The sequence below is a fragment of the Notolepis coatsorum genome, assembly GCF_963971535.1.
Source record: "Notolepis coatsorum genome assembly, chromosome: 19".
Lineage (NCBI taxonomy): Eukaryota > Metazoa > Chordata > Actinopteri > Aulopiformes > Paralepididae > Notolepis > Notolepis coatsorum.
In genome coordinates, this window is record NC_140183.1 from 38,044,534 (window position 1) to 38,061,308 (window position 16,775).

Below are 16,775 nucleotides of genomic sequence, written 5' to 3' on the forward strand. Positions count from 1 at the left end.
GTTGTCTTTGACTACTGAAGGGTTTACAGTTTGACTCGCGTGCCACATCTTAAAATGTACCAGCTTTTCACTTCCCATTTCCCCCAACTCCCCCTAGCTAAAGTTACCTTTTAGAATGACGGGCTGGAAATGTTTTCCCACTGTGCTCAGAGTGAAGGGAGATGATGACTGCCTATGGTAGTCATGGTGTTCTAGTTCCAGCGCTGGCTGTTAGGAGGCGAGGCCTTCTCTTCTCACAGAACCATATTATCCTCTGTGTCACCTAGAGCTGCCTGTCCTTGCGGGACCCTTAGGTCGCTTTCACACAGGGGCTGTTTGGTCCGGACTATCGGACCAGAATTCGATTTTTGGGGTTTGTGTGAATGCGCGTCGAACTCGGTCCGCGGACCAAACACGCAAACTCTGGTCCGACCAAAAACATAGGTCTCTGTTCGCTTCATCGGACCAAACGCGGACCAAATATAGCAAGTGCTTATTATTATTATTATTACTGCGCGCGCGGCATTCACTGCAAAACAACACTATCTATCTATATAACTGTGCATCTTGGGTCGAAGGAACACCCGGCTTATTATTATTATCGCGCGCGCGGCATTCACTGCAAAACAACACTATCAGTCCACACACACAGACACGCGCACGCACACACAGGCTCGCAGCCACACACACACATTTCCACTCTCTATTGTCCAATAGACGAGCGCCCTTTTCGACCGTGTGACATTGTTCAGATAGTTTGGTGCGCCTGACAAATTTCTGTGTGAATGCAGACGAACCAAATGATTAATGCAACAATGTTGCAACTTCACCACCAGAACCGCACCGTGTCCACAAACTATATGTGAAAGCACCCTTACTGTCTGTCACCTAGGAGCTGTCTGTCCTCACGGGACCCTTACTGTCTATCTGTCTGTCACCTAGGAGCTGTCTGTCCTCACGGGACCCTTACTGTCTATCTGTCTGTCACCTAGGAGCTGCCTGTCCTCACGGGACCCTTACTGCGTATGGCTGAAGTCAGGAGGCTGTGCCACGGTCTCACCCGGCTTCAAGTAAGTTGTGTACTGCATACTTACACACTTACACACTCACACAAACTACTGATAATGTAGACAATGTTTTTGAGCTTCCACCCGAGACTTTGTCGTTGTCCCTATAGGTCATTGTTCAGTTTTCATTAGATCAAAATATTGAAAACAATGAATTTTACACGTTCAGGGGTACGATGTCACATGTGAGATTAGAACTGAGCATTGTAATAATGATGTCACAGTGAGATTAGAACTGAGCATTGTAATAATGATGTCACAGTGAGATTAGAACTGAGCATTGTAATAATGATGTCACAGTGAGATTAGAACTGAGCATTGTAATAATGATGTCACAGTGAGATTAGAACTGAGCATTGTAATAATGATGTCACATGTGAGATTAGAACTGAGCATTGTAATAATGATGTCACAGTGAGATTAGAACTGAGCATTGTAATAATGATGTCACAGTGAGATTAGAACTGAGCATTGTAATAATGATGTCACAGTGGCTGACAAAGCTGACAACAGAAACATTCTAAATGGACGTTTATTTCCTTTTGTAGCGTTTGCTAATATCAATAGCTAACGGGAAATAAATGTTGGTCCAAGCTGTTCCCCTGGCAACGCATTTCCACTGAGACTGTCAGTCATTCTACAGATTCTAAGATAGATATTACTATTTGTACAGTAGTTGGCGGAACACGTGATTTGTAACCTGGTCAAACTGTGCAGTGAAAGAGCAGGGGGAACGTTTCCTTCTCAAGTCGTCCATCAGCCGAGTTGTGCAGCACTTGTCAAATAAACCGGTCCAGTGTACTCCACAATGGTCTGGTTCCCAATAATCGATAGCTAATCTAGAGTTTGACTAGGCTGCGATGTCAACATGATGAATATTGGCTCTGCAAATTCCACCAAAACACCACTCGTTTCACCTCTGCAACACACATCCATCTTGTTTATTCACAAGTGGCGGACATGGGTCTCACACAAAATCACTTGGATATTAAACCCCAGTGTTCTGGGCTCCTTGGAGGCGCTGTCTGGGGGGGGGGGGTTCCATATCACCCGCTTTCAGAGAGAAAAGAGCCATTGATAAAATAAAAAAAGGCCTGCGGCGTAATTTACTTATCCATTCCTATAAACTGGAAGGAAGCCATTTGACAGTTAGAGCTATCGACCCTGTGTGTGTGGGGGGGTAAGTAAAAGGCCAATCAATGCCACTCTGCCACCCTTCCATCCATCCTCACCCCCCCCATATCTCTCTCGCTCTCTCCCTTCCCACAGCCCCGCATCATAAAAATCAAACCTAATGTTGGGTCTGTGTGGGTTTCAATCACACAGCAGTGTGCCGCCGTGAAGAGAGATGGATGGAGGGAGGGCTGGATGGATGGGTAGAGGGAGAGAGGGAGAGCTGGGTGGCAGTAAAAAGCATTATTTCTCCTCCTATGTTGCCCACTGACAGCCGGGGACTCTGCTTGTCCCAGTTTGCCTGATCAATAGCTCCTAAATCACTTGAGCAGAGGGCTTTTCTCCCTTGCTATAATCACGGACCATACTGATGTGTATGTATATATATATATATATATATATATATATATATACTGAGTCTGTAGGGTAGTCTACAGACTTGACAACCGGGGGACTCGTGACTGCTATTGACCGGCTTCAAATGGATTATTCTGTCGGCTGAAACTTGTACTATAGGGACTGGAATTATTACATATTCCTTCCTCTGCCTGGCCGCCTCACTGCTATTATTTCCCATGCCTTCACACAGAGGGGGCTAATGGAATGTCTCAGCATGTGTGCATTGCACACGTGTAGATAAATGTATGGATCTGCCTGCTAGCATGTGCACGCAGATAACCGCCTGTGTGCCAGAATGTGCATATCTGTCTGCGTATTTTGTATTGTACGCATAATGTACAAGGATGTATGTATCTACCTGCTTGCTTGTGCGTGTACTGTATGCATCTACCTGCTTGTGTATCCCTGTGGTTTGGTGTGTGTGCGACATGTATTTATCTGCCTGCTATTGTGTGTGTGTGTCTGTGTGTCTGTCTGTCTGTCTGTCTGTGCTTGTGCACTTGAACACGGATGTATGTATCTGCCTGCCAGTGTGTGCTATTACGTGTCCCTGTGCATATACAGTATATGCATGTGTGTGTCTCCATACATGCGTGTACATAAATATATGTATCTGCCTGCTTGTGTGTGTATGTGTGTCACATGTGCCTACATAATATGCCTACACGCATACAGCCGTATGTAACTGTCAAGTGTGTGTGTGTGTGTGTGCCATGTGACATGGCATGCTGGGGAGGCTGTGAATCATGAGACTCTTTTTATTTACTGGCAGGACAGGTTTCACAAGGCTGCTGCAAGCCAATGAACTAGAACTGGAGAGAAAATATTGTATACAAACTGAGCTATTAAATTAAGATCCCTGCCTCTGTCCACCAGGGAGGGAGAGAGAAAGAGAGGAGGGACGAGGGGATGAGAGAATAAGATGGAGGCAACAACAAGAGAGAGAGAATAGGAGAAACGGTGGGATGGGTTGAGCGAGAGAACCAGAGCACAGCCAGGCCTCCAGAAGCAACAGCTCATAAAGTTGGTAATGGGGCCGGACTGCAGACAAGAGAGACCTCTCTCTTTCTCTCTCTCTATGTATGTCTCTCAAACTCTCCCATACATGCATGCCCCCCCCCCCTCTGCTCTCTACTCAACTCCTTCCCCTCTCTCTCTCTCTCTCTCTCTCTCTCTCTCTCTCTCTCTCTCTCTCTCTCTCTCTCTCTCTCTCTCTCTCTCTCGCTCTCTCTCTCTCTCTCTCTCCCCTCCTCCCCCTCTCCAGTGGTCTGTCGCTCGCCCAGAGGCGGCATAAATTGTGATGAGTGATAGGATGATCCAGAGGTGAAATGTTTCCACAGCGCTCTTCTCTCTCTCTCTCTCTCTCTCTCTCTCTCTCTCTCTCTCTCTCTCTCTCTCTCTCTCTCTCTCTCTCTCTCTCTAGGGACATAGCGTATCTAGGAGGTCTTACTTTATCCCCTCCTCTTTCTCCGCCTTACTTCTTCCCTCCTCTAGAGAAGAGAAGAAAGGAGAGGAACTTACAATGTGCTCTGCTGTCCAGACAGACGGAGAGACAGACAGACACAGACACACTATGGCCAGATGTCACAGAGCTTATAAAGTGGTCCGGTATTCCCCATCACCCACTTTAGCCATTGTTGTTGTTTTGTTTGTTTGTTGTCTCTTTTCAAAGTTAACTTTGTCGCAAAGATTATAATAGTAAAGATGTCTGTGTTGATGTGGATATTACCAAATCGAATCCTATATTCACAGATATATTTTGCTACGTAGCATATTATCCTTGCATCAAAGGTATTTCTAAAGAATAAAGGACAAGGGACCTTTTTTCCTTTCAAAGTTGACAGACCTCAAAGGATAATATATCTCTTTCTAGACGGCGTGTCATTATGTACACAGGATACTGTGTGTGTTGGCAGCATCCTTGTTTGGACCACACAGCTCAATATCAAATGAGATTGTAAAACAAAAATAGGTACATAATCCATCAACTCGAGTAACACACCAAGCACATTGTGTCTGTGTCTGTGTGTGTGTGTGTGTGTGTGTGTGTGTGTGTGTGTCTCACTTGTGCAGGTTGCAGAGACACAACTCTAAACTCATCAGCTGTCAATGGCTTCACTTTAAAGGCCCAACCAGTGATCCAAACATAAGCAACTGGGTAGCCCCATCACAAGAGATGTTGTGTAGAAGGGAGACTTGTGTTGATTCTCTAGTAACTGACTGAGCTCTTGATATGCAGACTAACGCTAGACAACATGTACATGTTTCTAATTGTATTTGCTGTATTTTTTGTGGCTGTAAAAGTTGGTAAAGTTTGTAAACAATACACGTAAACCAGGACCCTTTTTAACAGATTGCATTGCTCAGGACCTTTTTTTTTTTTTGGTCACTTTGGAAAAAAGGATATCAAAACATTTTCTGACACACAATAGTTAATAGAAAAAGGCTTGCATTTCTGTATTCTCATTTGCAATTGATCAAAGTTAGAATAACTCCCATGAATAGCAACCCTGTACGCACGGTACCACCGGCCTCTTTCTTTCATGTAGACCTCTGACGTTCTGCTCTCTACCTTCTGCCTTCCTAATAAATCTACACCATATCATGGTGTCGTGGTCTAAGCCTGAACTAACTATATCATAGTGTGTTGGTTTAAGCCTGAAATAACCATATCCTGGTGTCTTGGTTTAAGCCTGAACTTAAAAATGTTCCCCCTGTTCTCTCAACTTGGGTCTCTGCAATTTCCATGACTCACCTCATCTATGTTGTCAGTAATTTATTGTATATGTTACTGTTTACTGGCCCTATATAATATACAGTAGGTCTATATATTCATACTCCAGTATTTCCTATAGACCTACTGTTTACTGGGCCTATATATTCATATTACAGTATTTCCTATAGACCCACTGTTTACTGGCCCTATATAATATACAGTAGGCCTATATATTCATACTCTCCAGTATTTCCTATAGACCTACTGTTTACTGGGCCTATATAATATACAGTAGGCCTATATATTCATACTCTCCAGTATTTCCTATATACCTACTGTACTGTTTACTGGGCCTATATATTCATACTTTTCCTATAGACCTACATGGACTCATTCAAAGGGATGAAGAATTATTCCTCCATATTTAACTATGCTCATGGGCTCTCTACTCTCCTCACTCATTCCCAGAGTGATTTTTGTTCTGTAGCCTATAATAATGTGTAAACTCGATTATCAAAACATTCACTCTGCATTTCTCAGTCTCACTACCAGACCCAACTTGTAGTCTTAGGCCTGTGCCAGCGCGCAAGGGAACGTAGATCAGCGCACGCACTCTCGACACCATTTATTAACGAATTATTACGTGCATCGCTCAGTGGAGAACCTTGCGTGTGCTCTGTGCTGTGAACATTTTATTCATAAGTCACAACTGAAAAATGTGACCGGTAGAGAAAGCTGCCAAAGGTGTAAATGAGTTAATGGTGACTGGTAGGCAACTTATGGAACGTATACTGCATATAAAAGGAAATGTGCACACAGGCCACGTCATTTAATGAGATTCAGCCTGGGCTTAGACTGTCGGAGACGGTCGCTCTATAGTCATCATCCTATTGCTTGGAAATACTGCTGATCTCTCCCGATGTGCTGCGTTGTTATCGCCTGGAGAGTTGCTTTATTAGGTCTAAATAGGATATCGCACTACTGTATGAGCTTGCATGGAAATTATTTGTGTCCCAACTATTTTCCATGATCAATTTTAGCCACAGCAAGCACACGGAATACAGTTTGCATAAGTAATATGCATCACATTTACCATCCTTGCTTTCAGGTCTCTTGGAAAACAGAGAAAGCTACAGCTGTCGCCTTGCATATTGGCCTGTACGCATGCATAGGAATGGCACTGTTGTGCATGCTTCATCTCCCCTCATACATTTAGAGGGTGGAAGGTAGTTGATGGCTGTGAGATACTCTCTCTAGGCGCGTGTGTGTGTGGGGGGGGGGTGATTGTGTCTGTGTGCGTAATGGTGTGCACGCAGGTGCCCCTGTCCACTAGTTGTGCTGAATAGCCTTAGATATAGTGAACTTTTCTTTTTTTGCATCCGTGCTGCGCCCCCAAGTGATGAATTAGGACATTTCCGCATGAGTTATTTTTTCCAGCATCTCCACAGGGTTTGAGAGGCCATTTCCCTCCATATAGCTGAATAATAGTTCCCCTGTAATAGCCTGAGCCTCATCAGCTTTCATCAGTATTTTCCCTTTCCAACATCAATGTCTGTGTGAATGGTGTTTAGTAAGTCAAGCTGATATCGGGTGAAATACACACCTACCAACACAACATGAGATACACACCGTTATACACACCTACCAACACAACATGAGATACACACCGTTATACACACCTACCAACACAACATGAGATACACACCGTTACACACACCTACCAACACAACATGAGATACACACCGTTATACACACCTACCAACACAACATGAGATACACACCGTTACACACACCTACCAACACAACATGAGATACACACCGTTATACACACCTACCAACACAACATGAGATACACACCGTTATACACACCTACCAACACAACATGAGATACACACCGTTATACACACCTACCAACACAACATGAGATACACACCGTTATACACACCTACCAACACAACATGAGATACACACCGTTATACACACCTACCAACACAACATGAGATACACACCATTATACACACCTATACCAACACAACATGAGATACACACCGTTATACACACCTACCAACACAACATGAGATACACACCGTTATACACACCTACCAACACAACATGAGATACACACCGTTATACACACCTACCAACACAACATGAGATACAGACAGGGAAAATCTCTGGTAAGTCAAAGTTAGACTGGTGTGGTCCTGTTTTAAGAAAGATGTTCCATCTGCAGATCAAACTCTTCAACAGTGTATGTAAAAAGTATGACAATTCATATGGTCAACTAGATTGTATACTGGGGCTTTGATGGAGAACAAGATATCCAAGTGATCTCGCTCCCCCTGACGGCTCGTTTTAGTTTTGTTTTTATTTCCCCATCTGTCCCTTGATGTGCTCGCTGGCTCTGTGCTCCTCACCTAGTCCTGCTCGCTGGCTCTGTGCTCCTCACCTAGTCCTGCTCGCTGGCTCTGTGCTCGCTGGCTCTGTGCTCGCTGGCTCTGTGCTCCTCACTAGTCCTGCTTGCTGGCTCTGTGCTCGCTGGCTCTGTGCTCCTCACCTAGTCCTGCTCGCTGGCTCTGTGCTCCTCACTAGTCCTGCTCGCTGGCTCTGTGCTCGCTGGCTCTGTGCTCCTCACCTAGTCCTGCTCGCTGGCTCTGTGCTCCTCACCTAGTCCTGCTCGCTGGCTCTGTGCTCGCTGGCTCTGTGCTCCTCACTAGTCCTGCTCGCTGGCTCTGTGCTCGCTGGCTCTGTGCTCGCTGGCTCTGTGCTCCTCACCTAGTCCTGCGTCTCAATTAGACATGGTTTGTTTTGTGGCAGCAGCTGAGAGACGTCTGTGTCAGGTGTTGACACTAAGGTCTCAAAGCACTTTCCCATCGGGGGCCACTAGTACAGGTCATGTTCACTTACCTGAAAAAATGTATCGTAACAGAAAGAATTAAATGACTAGTCTAAAAAGAAAAAGAATAATAAAATAGATCACAAACACACTTAGCAAAAATATTGTTTCCAGTAAGACAGTAGTATGCCTAATGACCATAAGAAAATCTATTTGAAATGCTTAGGCTACACGGAAGACCATCAGTAATATAGTAGGCTACAACTGCCGCTACAGAAATGGTCAGTTATTTCCACAAACTCAAGAGACATATCATCAAGGACACTTGTGATGGTTTCCTTCCTATCATTGTTTCCCCGTGTGAACGGTGCAGCACGTTGAAGGGTTTATGGACAGATGAAACCCACTTGCCCATTTGAGCAACCAGAAAGCAAACCGAGGCTTGCTTTGTACTTGCCTAGGGTAATCGAGTGAGCATTTGTCAATGTCTGTGTGTGTAGTAGTACTTGGTATGAGAGATGTCTGTGTAGTAGTACTTGGTATGAGAGATGTCTGTGTAGTAGTACTTGGTATGAGAGATGTGTGTAGTAGTACTTGTTATGAGAGATGTCTGTGTGTGTAGTAGTACTTGGGTATGAGAGACGTCTGTGTAGTAGTACTTGGTATGAGAGATGTTGTGTAGTAGTACTTGGTATGAGAGATGTTGTGTAGTAGTACTTGGTATGAGAGATGTTGTGTAGTAGTACTTGGTATGAGAGATGTTGTGTAGTAGTACTTGGTATGAGAGATGTTGTGTAGTAGTACTTGGTATGAGAGATGTCTCTGTGTAGTAGTAGTACTTGGTATGAGAGATGTTGTGTAGTAGTACTTGGTATGAGAGATGTCTCTGTGTAGTAGTAGTACTTGGTATGAGAGATGTTGTGTTGTAGTACTTGGTATGAGAGATGTTGTGTAGTAGTACTTGGTATGAGAGATGTTGTGTTGTAGTACTTGGTATGAGAGATGTTGTGTAGTAGTACTTGGTATGAGAGATGTTGTGTAGTAGTACTTGGTATGAGAGATGTTGTGTTGTAGTACTTGGTATGAGAGATGTTGTGTAGTAGTACTTGGTATGAGAGATGTTGTGTTGTAGTACTTGGTATGAGAGATGTTGTGTAGTAGTACTTGGTATGAGAGATGTTGTGTAGTAGTACTTGGTATGAGAGATGTTGTGTAGTAGTACTTGGTATGAGAGATGTCTCTGTGTAGTAGTAGTACTTGGTATGAGAGACGTCTGTGTAGTAGTACTTGGTATGAGAGATGTTGTGTTGTAGTACTTGGTATGAGAGATGTTGTGTAGTAGTACTTGGTATGAGAGATGTTGTGTTGTAGTACTTGGTATGAGAGATGTTGTGTAGTAGTACTTGGTATGAGAGATGTTGTGTAGTAGTACTTGGTATGAGAGATGTTGTGTAGTAGTACTTGGTATGAGAGATGTCTCTGTGCAGTAGTAGTACTTGGTATGAGAGATGTTGTGTAGTAGTATTTGGTATGAGAGATGTCTCTGTGTAGTAGTAGTACTTGGTATGAGAGATGTTGTGTAGTAGTACTTGGTATGAGAGACGTCTCTGTGTAGTAGTAGTACTTGGTATGAGAGATGTCTGTGTAGTAGTACTTGGTATGAGAGACGTCTGTGTAGTAGTAGTACTTGGTATGAGAGATGTCTGTGTAGTAGTACTTGGTATGAGAGACGTCTGTGTAGTAGTACTTGGTATGAGAGACGTCTGTGTAGTAGTACTTGGTATGAGAGATGTTGTGTAGTAGTACTTGGTATGAGAGACGTCTCTGTGTAGTAGTAGTACTTGGTATGAGAGATGTCTGTGTAGTAGTACTTGGTATGAGAGACGTCTGTGTAGTAGTACTTGGTATGAGAGATGTTGTGTAGTAGTACTTGGTATGAGAGACGTCTCTGTGTAGTAGTAGTACTTGGTATGAGAGATGTCTGTGTAGTAGTACTTGGTATGAGAGACGTCTGTGTAGTAGTACTTGGTATGAGAGATGTCTGTGTAGTAGTACTTGGTATGAGAGACGTCTGTGTAGTAGTACTTGGTATGAGAGATGTTGTGTAGTAGTACTTGGTATGAGAGACGTCTCTGTGTAGTAGTAGTACTTGGTATGAGAGACGTCTGTGTAGTAGTACTTGGTATGAGAGATGTTGTGTAGTAGTACTTGGTATGAGAGACGTCTCTGTGTAGTAGTAGTACTTGGTATGAGAGACGTCTGTGTAGTAGTACTTGGTATGAGAGATGTCTGTGTAGTAGTACTTGGTATGAGAGACGTCTGTGTAGTAGTACTTGGTATGAGAGACGTATGTGTAGTAGTACTTGGTATGAGAGACGTCTGTGTAGTAGTACTTGGTATGAGAGATGTCTGTGTAGTAGTACTTGGTATGAGAGATGTCTGTGTTGTAGTACTTGCTATGAGAGATGTCTGTGTAGTAGTACTTGGTATGAGAGACGTCTGTGTAGTAGTACTTGGTATGAGAGACGTATGTGTAGTAGTACTTGGTATGAGAGATGTTGTGTAGTAGTACTTGGTATGAGAGATGTCTGTGTAGTAGTACTTGGTATGAGAGATGTCTGTGTTGTAGTACTTGGTATGAGAGATGTCTGTGTTGTAGTACTTGCTATGAGAGATGTCTGTGTAGTAGTACTTGGTATGAGAGACGTCTGTGTAGTAGTACTTGGTATGAGAGACGTCTGTGTAGTAGTACTTGGTATGAGAGATGTTGTGTAGTAGTACTTGGTATGAGAGACGTCTGTGTAGTAGTACTTGGTATGAGAGACGTCTGTGTAGTAGTACTTGGTATGAGAGATGTTGTGTAGTAGTACTTGGTATGAGAGACGTCTGTGTAGTAGTACTTGGTATGAGAGACGTCTGTGTAGTAGTACTTGGTATGAGAGACGTCTGTGTAGTAGTACTTGGTATGAGAGATGTTGTGTAGTAGTACTTGGTATGAGAGACGTCTGTGTAGTAGTACTTGGTATGAGAGATGTTGTGTAGTAGTACTTGGTATGAGAGATGTCTGTGTAGTAGTACTTGGTATGAGAGATGTCTGTGTTGTAGTACTTGCTATGAGAGATGTCTGTGTAGTAGTACTTGGTATGAGAGATGTCTGTGTAGTAGTACTTGCTATGCGTGTGTGTACTGTATAGTGTCTTGTCTGCATGTGCACTCACACAGACGTACTAAACTGTTACGGTTGTGTCGGAGACTCTGAGCATGTGCGAGGTGATGTTTATCGCTGCCCGTTATCTGCTTTGATTACACATGCTGTTGCTCTGCATGTCGACGTTGCCCTGTGTGCATTTCATCTCATTACCTGCACGTCCAATGGATGGGTTTGAAATGCGTGCGCGTCTTTGATATCTCAGTTGACTTGGAGATGAAAGATGACAAGTCTTATTGCAATGAGAACAGCATAGGCACATTTTACACACAATAGTAAGTGTAATGAAAAGTAGCTGAGGGGTCTAGTGCCTGGTTTCTTAAACTATGAGTCAGAGCCAAAAAGGGGCCAACAATGACAGTAGTAATGGGTTTATTATACGTTTCAGTGACCCTGGGTCCCTTGATGAGAAAAATAAATCTTAAAGAAATGTAGGTACCATTGCCTAAACCATGGCTTAGTGGACTCCTCTTGGAGGCATTAATGAGACTTATACAGATTGTTATTAACTCCTCTTGGAGGCATGAATGAGACTACAGATGTGAAGAACTTGTCGCGTTTGTTACATTCTTCCCCTGGACAGGGAGGGAGTGCTTCTCTGTACTCCCCTGAAATCTGAGTTGCATGTGTGATGTCACTAATGGTTCGAACATGGGCCAATATGTGGACATTTGACACTTTTAGTACCAGCATACACAGAACAATGAGTAGGTATATTGACATGTCTTGAAAGTATATAAGCTGCCAACTTGGAATTCCTGGTAAATATGTGGTAGAGAGTCAGAGAATTTATTTGCCATGTATGGACAAATCCACATTGGAATACAGGTACAAAGCAAACACTGTCTACAACTAATCCAATACAGGAGCAGACTAGCAGAGTAGAAACAGTACAGAAATAAAAAATTTAAAACACAGTATAAAAGGACAAATGCTAAGGTTGATATCAACATCCCCTAAAGTGCATATCATAGTAAAGTGCATAATGCATAGAGGCACAATTTACAGTAAAAGTGCATATAATCAAAGTGCGTGATGCACAGACACACAAAAACAGCACTTCCACAACCTGACTAATAACACACCAAAATAAAATAGGATAATATACAAATCTAGCCTTTGGAGTTATTCAGGCTGCGCACAGCACTGGGGAAGAAACTCTTAGTAAACTGAGAGGTAGAGCATGTGATAGAGCGGTAGTGTCTGCCCGATGGTAGGGGTCAAAGAGGCTGGGTGACCAGAGGGGTCGTTGATAATGCCAGAGGCACGGGAAAGCAGCCTGGCACCATAGATCTCTAATAGAGCTAGCAGGCTAACCCCAATTCTGTTCAGAGACTTCTTATCCTGGTCTGTAATGTTACCAAACCATATAGTACAGGAGGAAGTAAGAACGCTCTAAATCACACAGCGATAGAAGTTGTGTAGAATCACCCTGTTATTAGTGAACTCTTTCAGTTTCCTAAGAAAGAAAAGACGTTGCTGGGACTTTTTAACAATGGTTCTGGTATTGGAGTGCCAGTTCAGGTCATTTGAAATAGTGACCCCAAAAACTGCTCACCATCTCCACCTCTGAGCGATTTATGGTAATGGTGAGATGGGATACCTTGCTATGTCTAAAATCGATGACTAGCTCCTTCGTTTTGGAAGCATTCAGGTTGAGGTTATTGGTCTCACTCCACCTAACTAGGTTCTGCACCTCTGATCTGTAAAATGACTCATCATTTGAGTTTATATGCCCAATGACAGTGGTATCATCAGCGTACTTTACTATCAGATTGTTATCATAGGAAGCAGTAGAGTCATGAGTGCAGAGAGAAAACAGTAAAGGGCTGAGAATGCAGCCTTGTGGCGAACCAGTACTTAAAACAATTTCATCAGACATATTGTTTCCAATCCTGACTCTTTGAGGTCTCAAAATTAAAAAGCTAAGAATCCATTTACAGACTGTCACATAGACCCAGACACTGAAGTTTGTGGATCAGATTAGATGGAATAAGCATATTAAAAGCAGAGCTATAATCGATCAAAAGCATTCTAACATACAGTAGAAGCCCTTAGAAGTCAGGCATTTACTGCTACTCTGCCACTACTTCACCACTCTGATTTTGTGACTCCTATTGTTCTCGACCGGGCCAGATTTCACACCTCCACGGCTGGGGAGATTTTCATCTTACATTTTTATTCGTCCCAAATGTCCCAGCCCCATCCGATTTCTTAGATTTTTTCACTGTTTATTTATCATGCATTGCAACACTAATATATGGTCAGTACGCCAAGTCAGACTGCCCATATAAAAATTATCTTGGGGGTCTGAGGGCAGTAGCCCCCGACCCCCTCCCTGGGGAAGCACTTAAATTAAGTACCAGCCCCCGAAAATTAACACCTGAGTGAGTTCTAAAGTGACATTGGAGTGGTAGATGAGTGGCAGTGGGGACGTGATTCTCGAGGGCTTCTACTGTAGGAGCTTTTCTTATCTATGTGTTCATACACAGGATTAACAGCTAAGGAAATAGCATCATCTACTGGTCTATTTTTCTTGTAGGCGAACTTCCAGGGATCAAGACAGGTAGGAATCTGACCTTTTATATAATTCAGCACTAGCCGCTCTAAATATTTCATTAAAACTTAGGTTAGAGCAATAGGTCTGTAATCATTAAGACAAGTCACAGGTGATTTCTTAGGAACCGGAATGATAGTAGATTCCTTGAAGCTCCTTGGAACAAGGCGGCGCTGCAGTGACATATTGAAAAGGTCTGTGAGCACAGGGGCAAGCTGCTCAGAGCAGAGTCTGACGGCCCTGAGAGGAATGCCGTCCCGGCCAGTGGCTTTCCTAGCCTTAGTACTGGACAGGAGGTCTAAGTACTCTCCTACCACCGCAGAGACCAGTGTTAAATTCCTGGCAGCGGTACCTCCAGCTTGGTCAGTCACCCCCACCGACACAATTGGTCGTTTTCCTGGGTGAGAAGCCGGTGTGGTATGAGTCTTGGTCGTTGCAATAGCGAAACCTACTGGTCGGTCAAGGCCGCCGGTTCAGCAGGGAGGGGATCTGGGGGAACCTCTGCGCTTTGCAGGTTCGTCATCATTTACCAGTGATGCAGTAATCATATAACATGCCATTGGTATAGGAAAGCACAATTGTATCTTCTTAAAAGCAAAGTACTGGGTGATGTTGTCAGTTGATTTTTAAACCGTATTGGAACCAGACCAAATATAACATGTGTCAACATCTCATCGCTGGCCGGCAGAAACCTTTCAGAGGGCCGGCAGAAACCTTTCCGAGGGCCGCCATTGCCCCGCGGGCCCCACTTTGAGAATGCCTGCCCTCTCAACTCGTGCTGTCCGATCCTTTCTCATTTCTCATTCCTGCCTTCCTTTCTCATTTACTTAAACAGGAGGAGGATGAAAACAACTGTGTTGTTGACAATTTGTTGGGACAATTTGATTCTGTTGATTTTTGTCATCAATGATTCAACAGATTCATCCATTTTGATCGCAGTTCAATTGTTTTCCATATTTCTGAAAAGTGTATTACAGTAGGTATACATTCTGTGATATGGGACAGAGTGAGCAGTAATTGAATATACCTTTGCACAGGTGTGTGTGATAATAAATTACTTGAACGTATTTCTACATTCATATAGATCACATCATGGTGCATAGACTATATTCAACATCCCCACTGAGGGCTGACCGTACATCAACCTCTCCAATTCATCTGAACTCTGTAATGAAAGTGCAAGACACGGACGGCTCTGACCTCGGCCAGACACCAGCCAAATTGAATCTTGGTGGCTGCTCCCTCTCTTTCCTAGCTCTCTCTCCTCTCTCTCTCTCTCTCTCGCTCTCTCTCTCTCGGAGTGTACTTTTTCAACAAAACCAATTTTAGAGGGACTCGACAATACACCCAAAACCTGAGACAGGGCTCTGTTTAAAATTGGTTTGACATGGAACGATTAAAATTCACTGACGCCCCCTCCTCTCTCTCCAGGGCCGGGTTCCAGCAGGACGTGGAGAGCAGTTACCTGCACTACCCGGATGACTGCCACGGTATGTTGGAAGCCCAATAACCGAACGTACGACATCCAATAAGAGCTCCTCGAGAACGAGCTAAACCAATCGAGCGCTTCGGTTTTAACGGTTTCCTATGTGGCCGACTTCAAATCGCAATGTAGCGTTACATTTATTCCCCGCTCTCGACTTCAGCGAGAACCGGCGACTTCAATTCTCATTGAAGGTGGTAGATTGACTTTGTCCGTCCCTCATGTGCATGGTCACGCTGGAATTAATGCCCCCCTGCGTTAATTAAGCGGTCGTTTGCTCGGTACACTGGTTTTGATTATGTAGTTAACGGAGCGGATTTGTTTTCAGACGTCCTCATTTTCTCTCTCGTCTCTTGCTTCTCTGCCTCTCCCACCAACAGACGTCTTGGCGACGACGCGAAAGCAAAACACCGCCGCCGCAGATTCAGCATACGGTCAGTAGACCTGTTTTACCTTCAGATTCAGTGTACGGTCAGTAGACCTGTTTTACCTTCAGATTCAGTGTACGGTCAGTAGACCTGTTTTACCTTCAGATTCAGTGTACGGTCAGTAGACCTGTTTTACGTTCTCACTGTTGAGGCACTGTTTTTCATGTCCAAAGTTTCTTTCTCATGTGCCGAATGAACAAAACATGTGTCTTGCATGTCATTTACTCATATACACAAGTAACCTTCAAGCCGGGTTACCACCAGTGTTAAAAAAAGTAACTAGTTACAGTTACTAGTTACTTCTTCCAAAAAGTAACTAAATTACTTACTCAGTTACAAATTATAAAAGTAATTAGTTACTTCAAAAAATAACTATTGCGTTACTTTCAAGTAAATTCTTAACATAAACAACGTACACAAATCTAAACTATTTTAATGTTGCTGTGGGACAAAGTGAGACTAGCCTCCAATCAAATGCCATGTATGTAGATATTATAATTACTATGTTTATATAGTGGATCATACAAATACAAACACAATAGATGTTTTGGAACTTTTGATATGTATTGCCCCTCAACGGGCCACAACTGGGCAACATTAAATTATGCTTGTTAAGCACTATACCAAAAATAAATAACAAATATATACTGATTGATTGATTGAACATTTTAATTAACAAGATTGCAGAATGTTTACAGTACAGCTCAATACACACAATTGTTGAGGGGATGCAGACCCAGAGAAAGACTTTCATCTTATTTACATCAGGGTCCCCCATTTTCAATTCAATGACATTTATGACATACACAACATACAGATATAAAAATCTAATCTAATCATCTAAACTAATCTAATCATGACATTTAAGACATACATGACATACAGATACAGTATACATTCTTTGTAGTGCAAATAAAACTAAAAAAACA

The 16,775-nt window shown here is 43.2% G+C and overlaps 1 protein-coding gene across 2 annotated transcripts in view; it reads left to right on the top strand.

Moving 5' to 3' along the window:
- The window catches only part of sema6cb (semaphorin 6Cb), a 264,346-nt gene that overhangs the window by 225,677 nt on the left and 21,894 nt on the right, over positions 1-16,775 (top strand). For both annotated transcript variants that reach the window (XM_084336359.1, XM_084336360.1), the window contains 3 exons: positions 972-1,049; positions 15,367-15,425; positions 15,799-15,852. In XM_084336359.1, the coding sequence (XP_084192485.1) occupies positions 972-1,049; positions 15,367-15,425; positions 15,799-15,852 (191 nt within the window). The remainder of the gene's footprint in view (positions 1-971; positions 1,050-15,366; positions 15,426-15,798; positions 15,853-16,775) is intronic.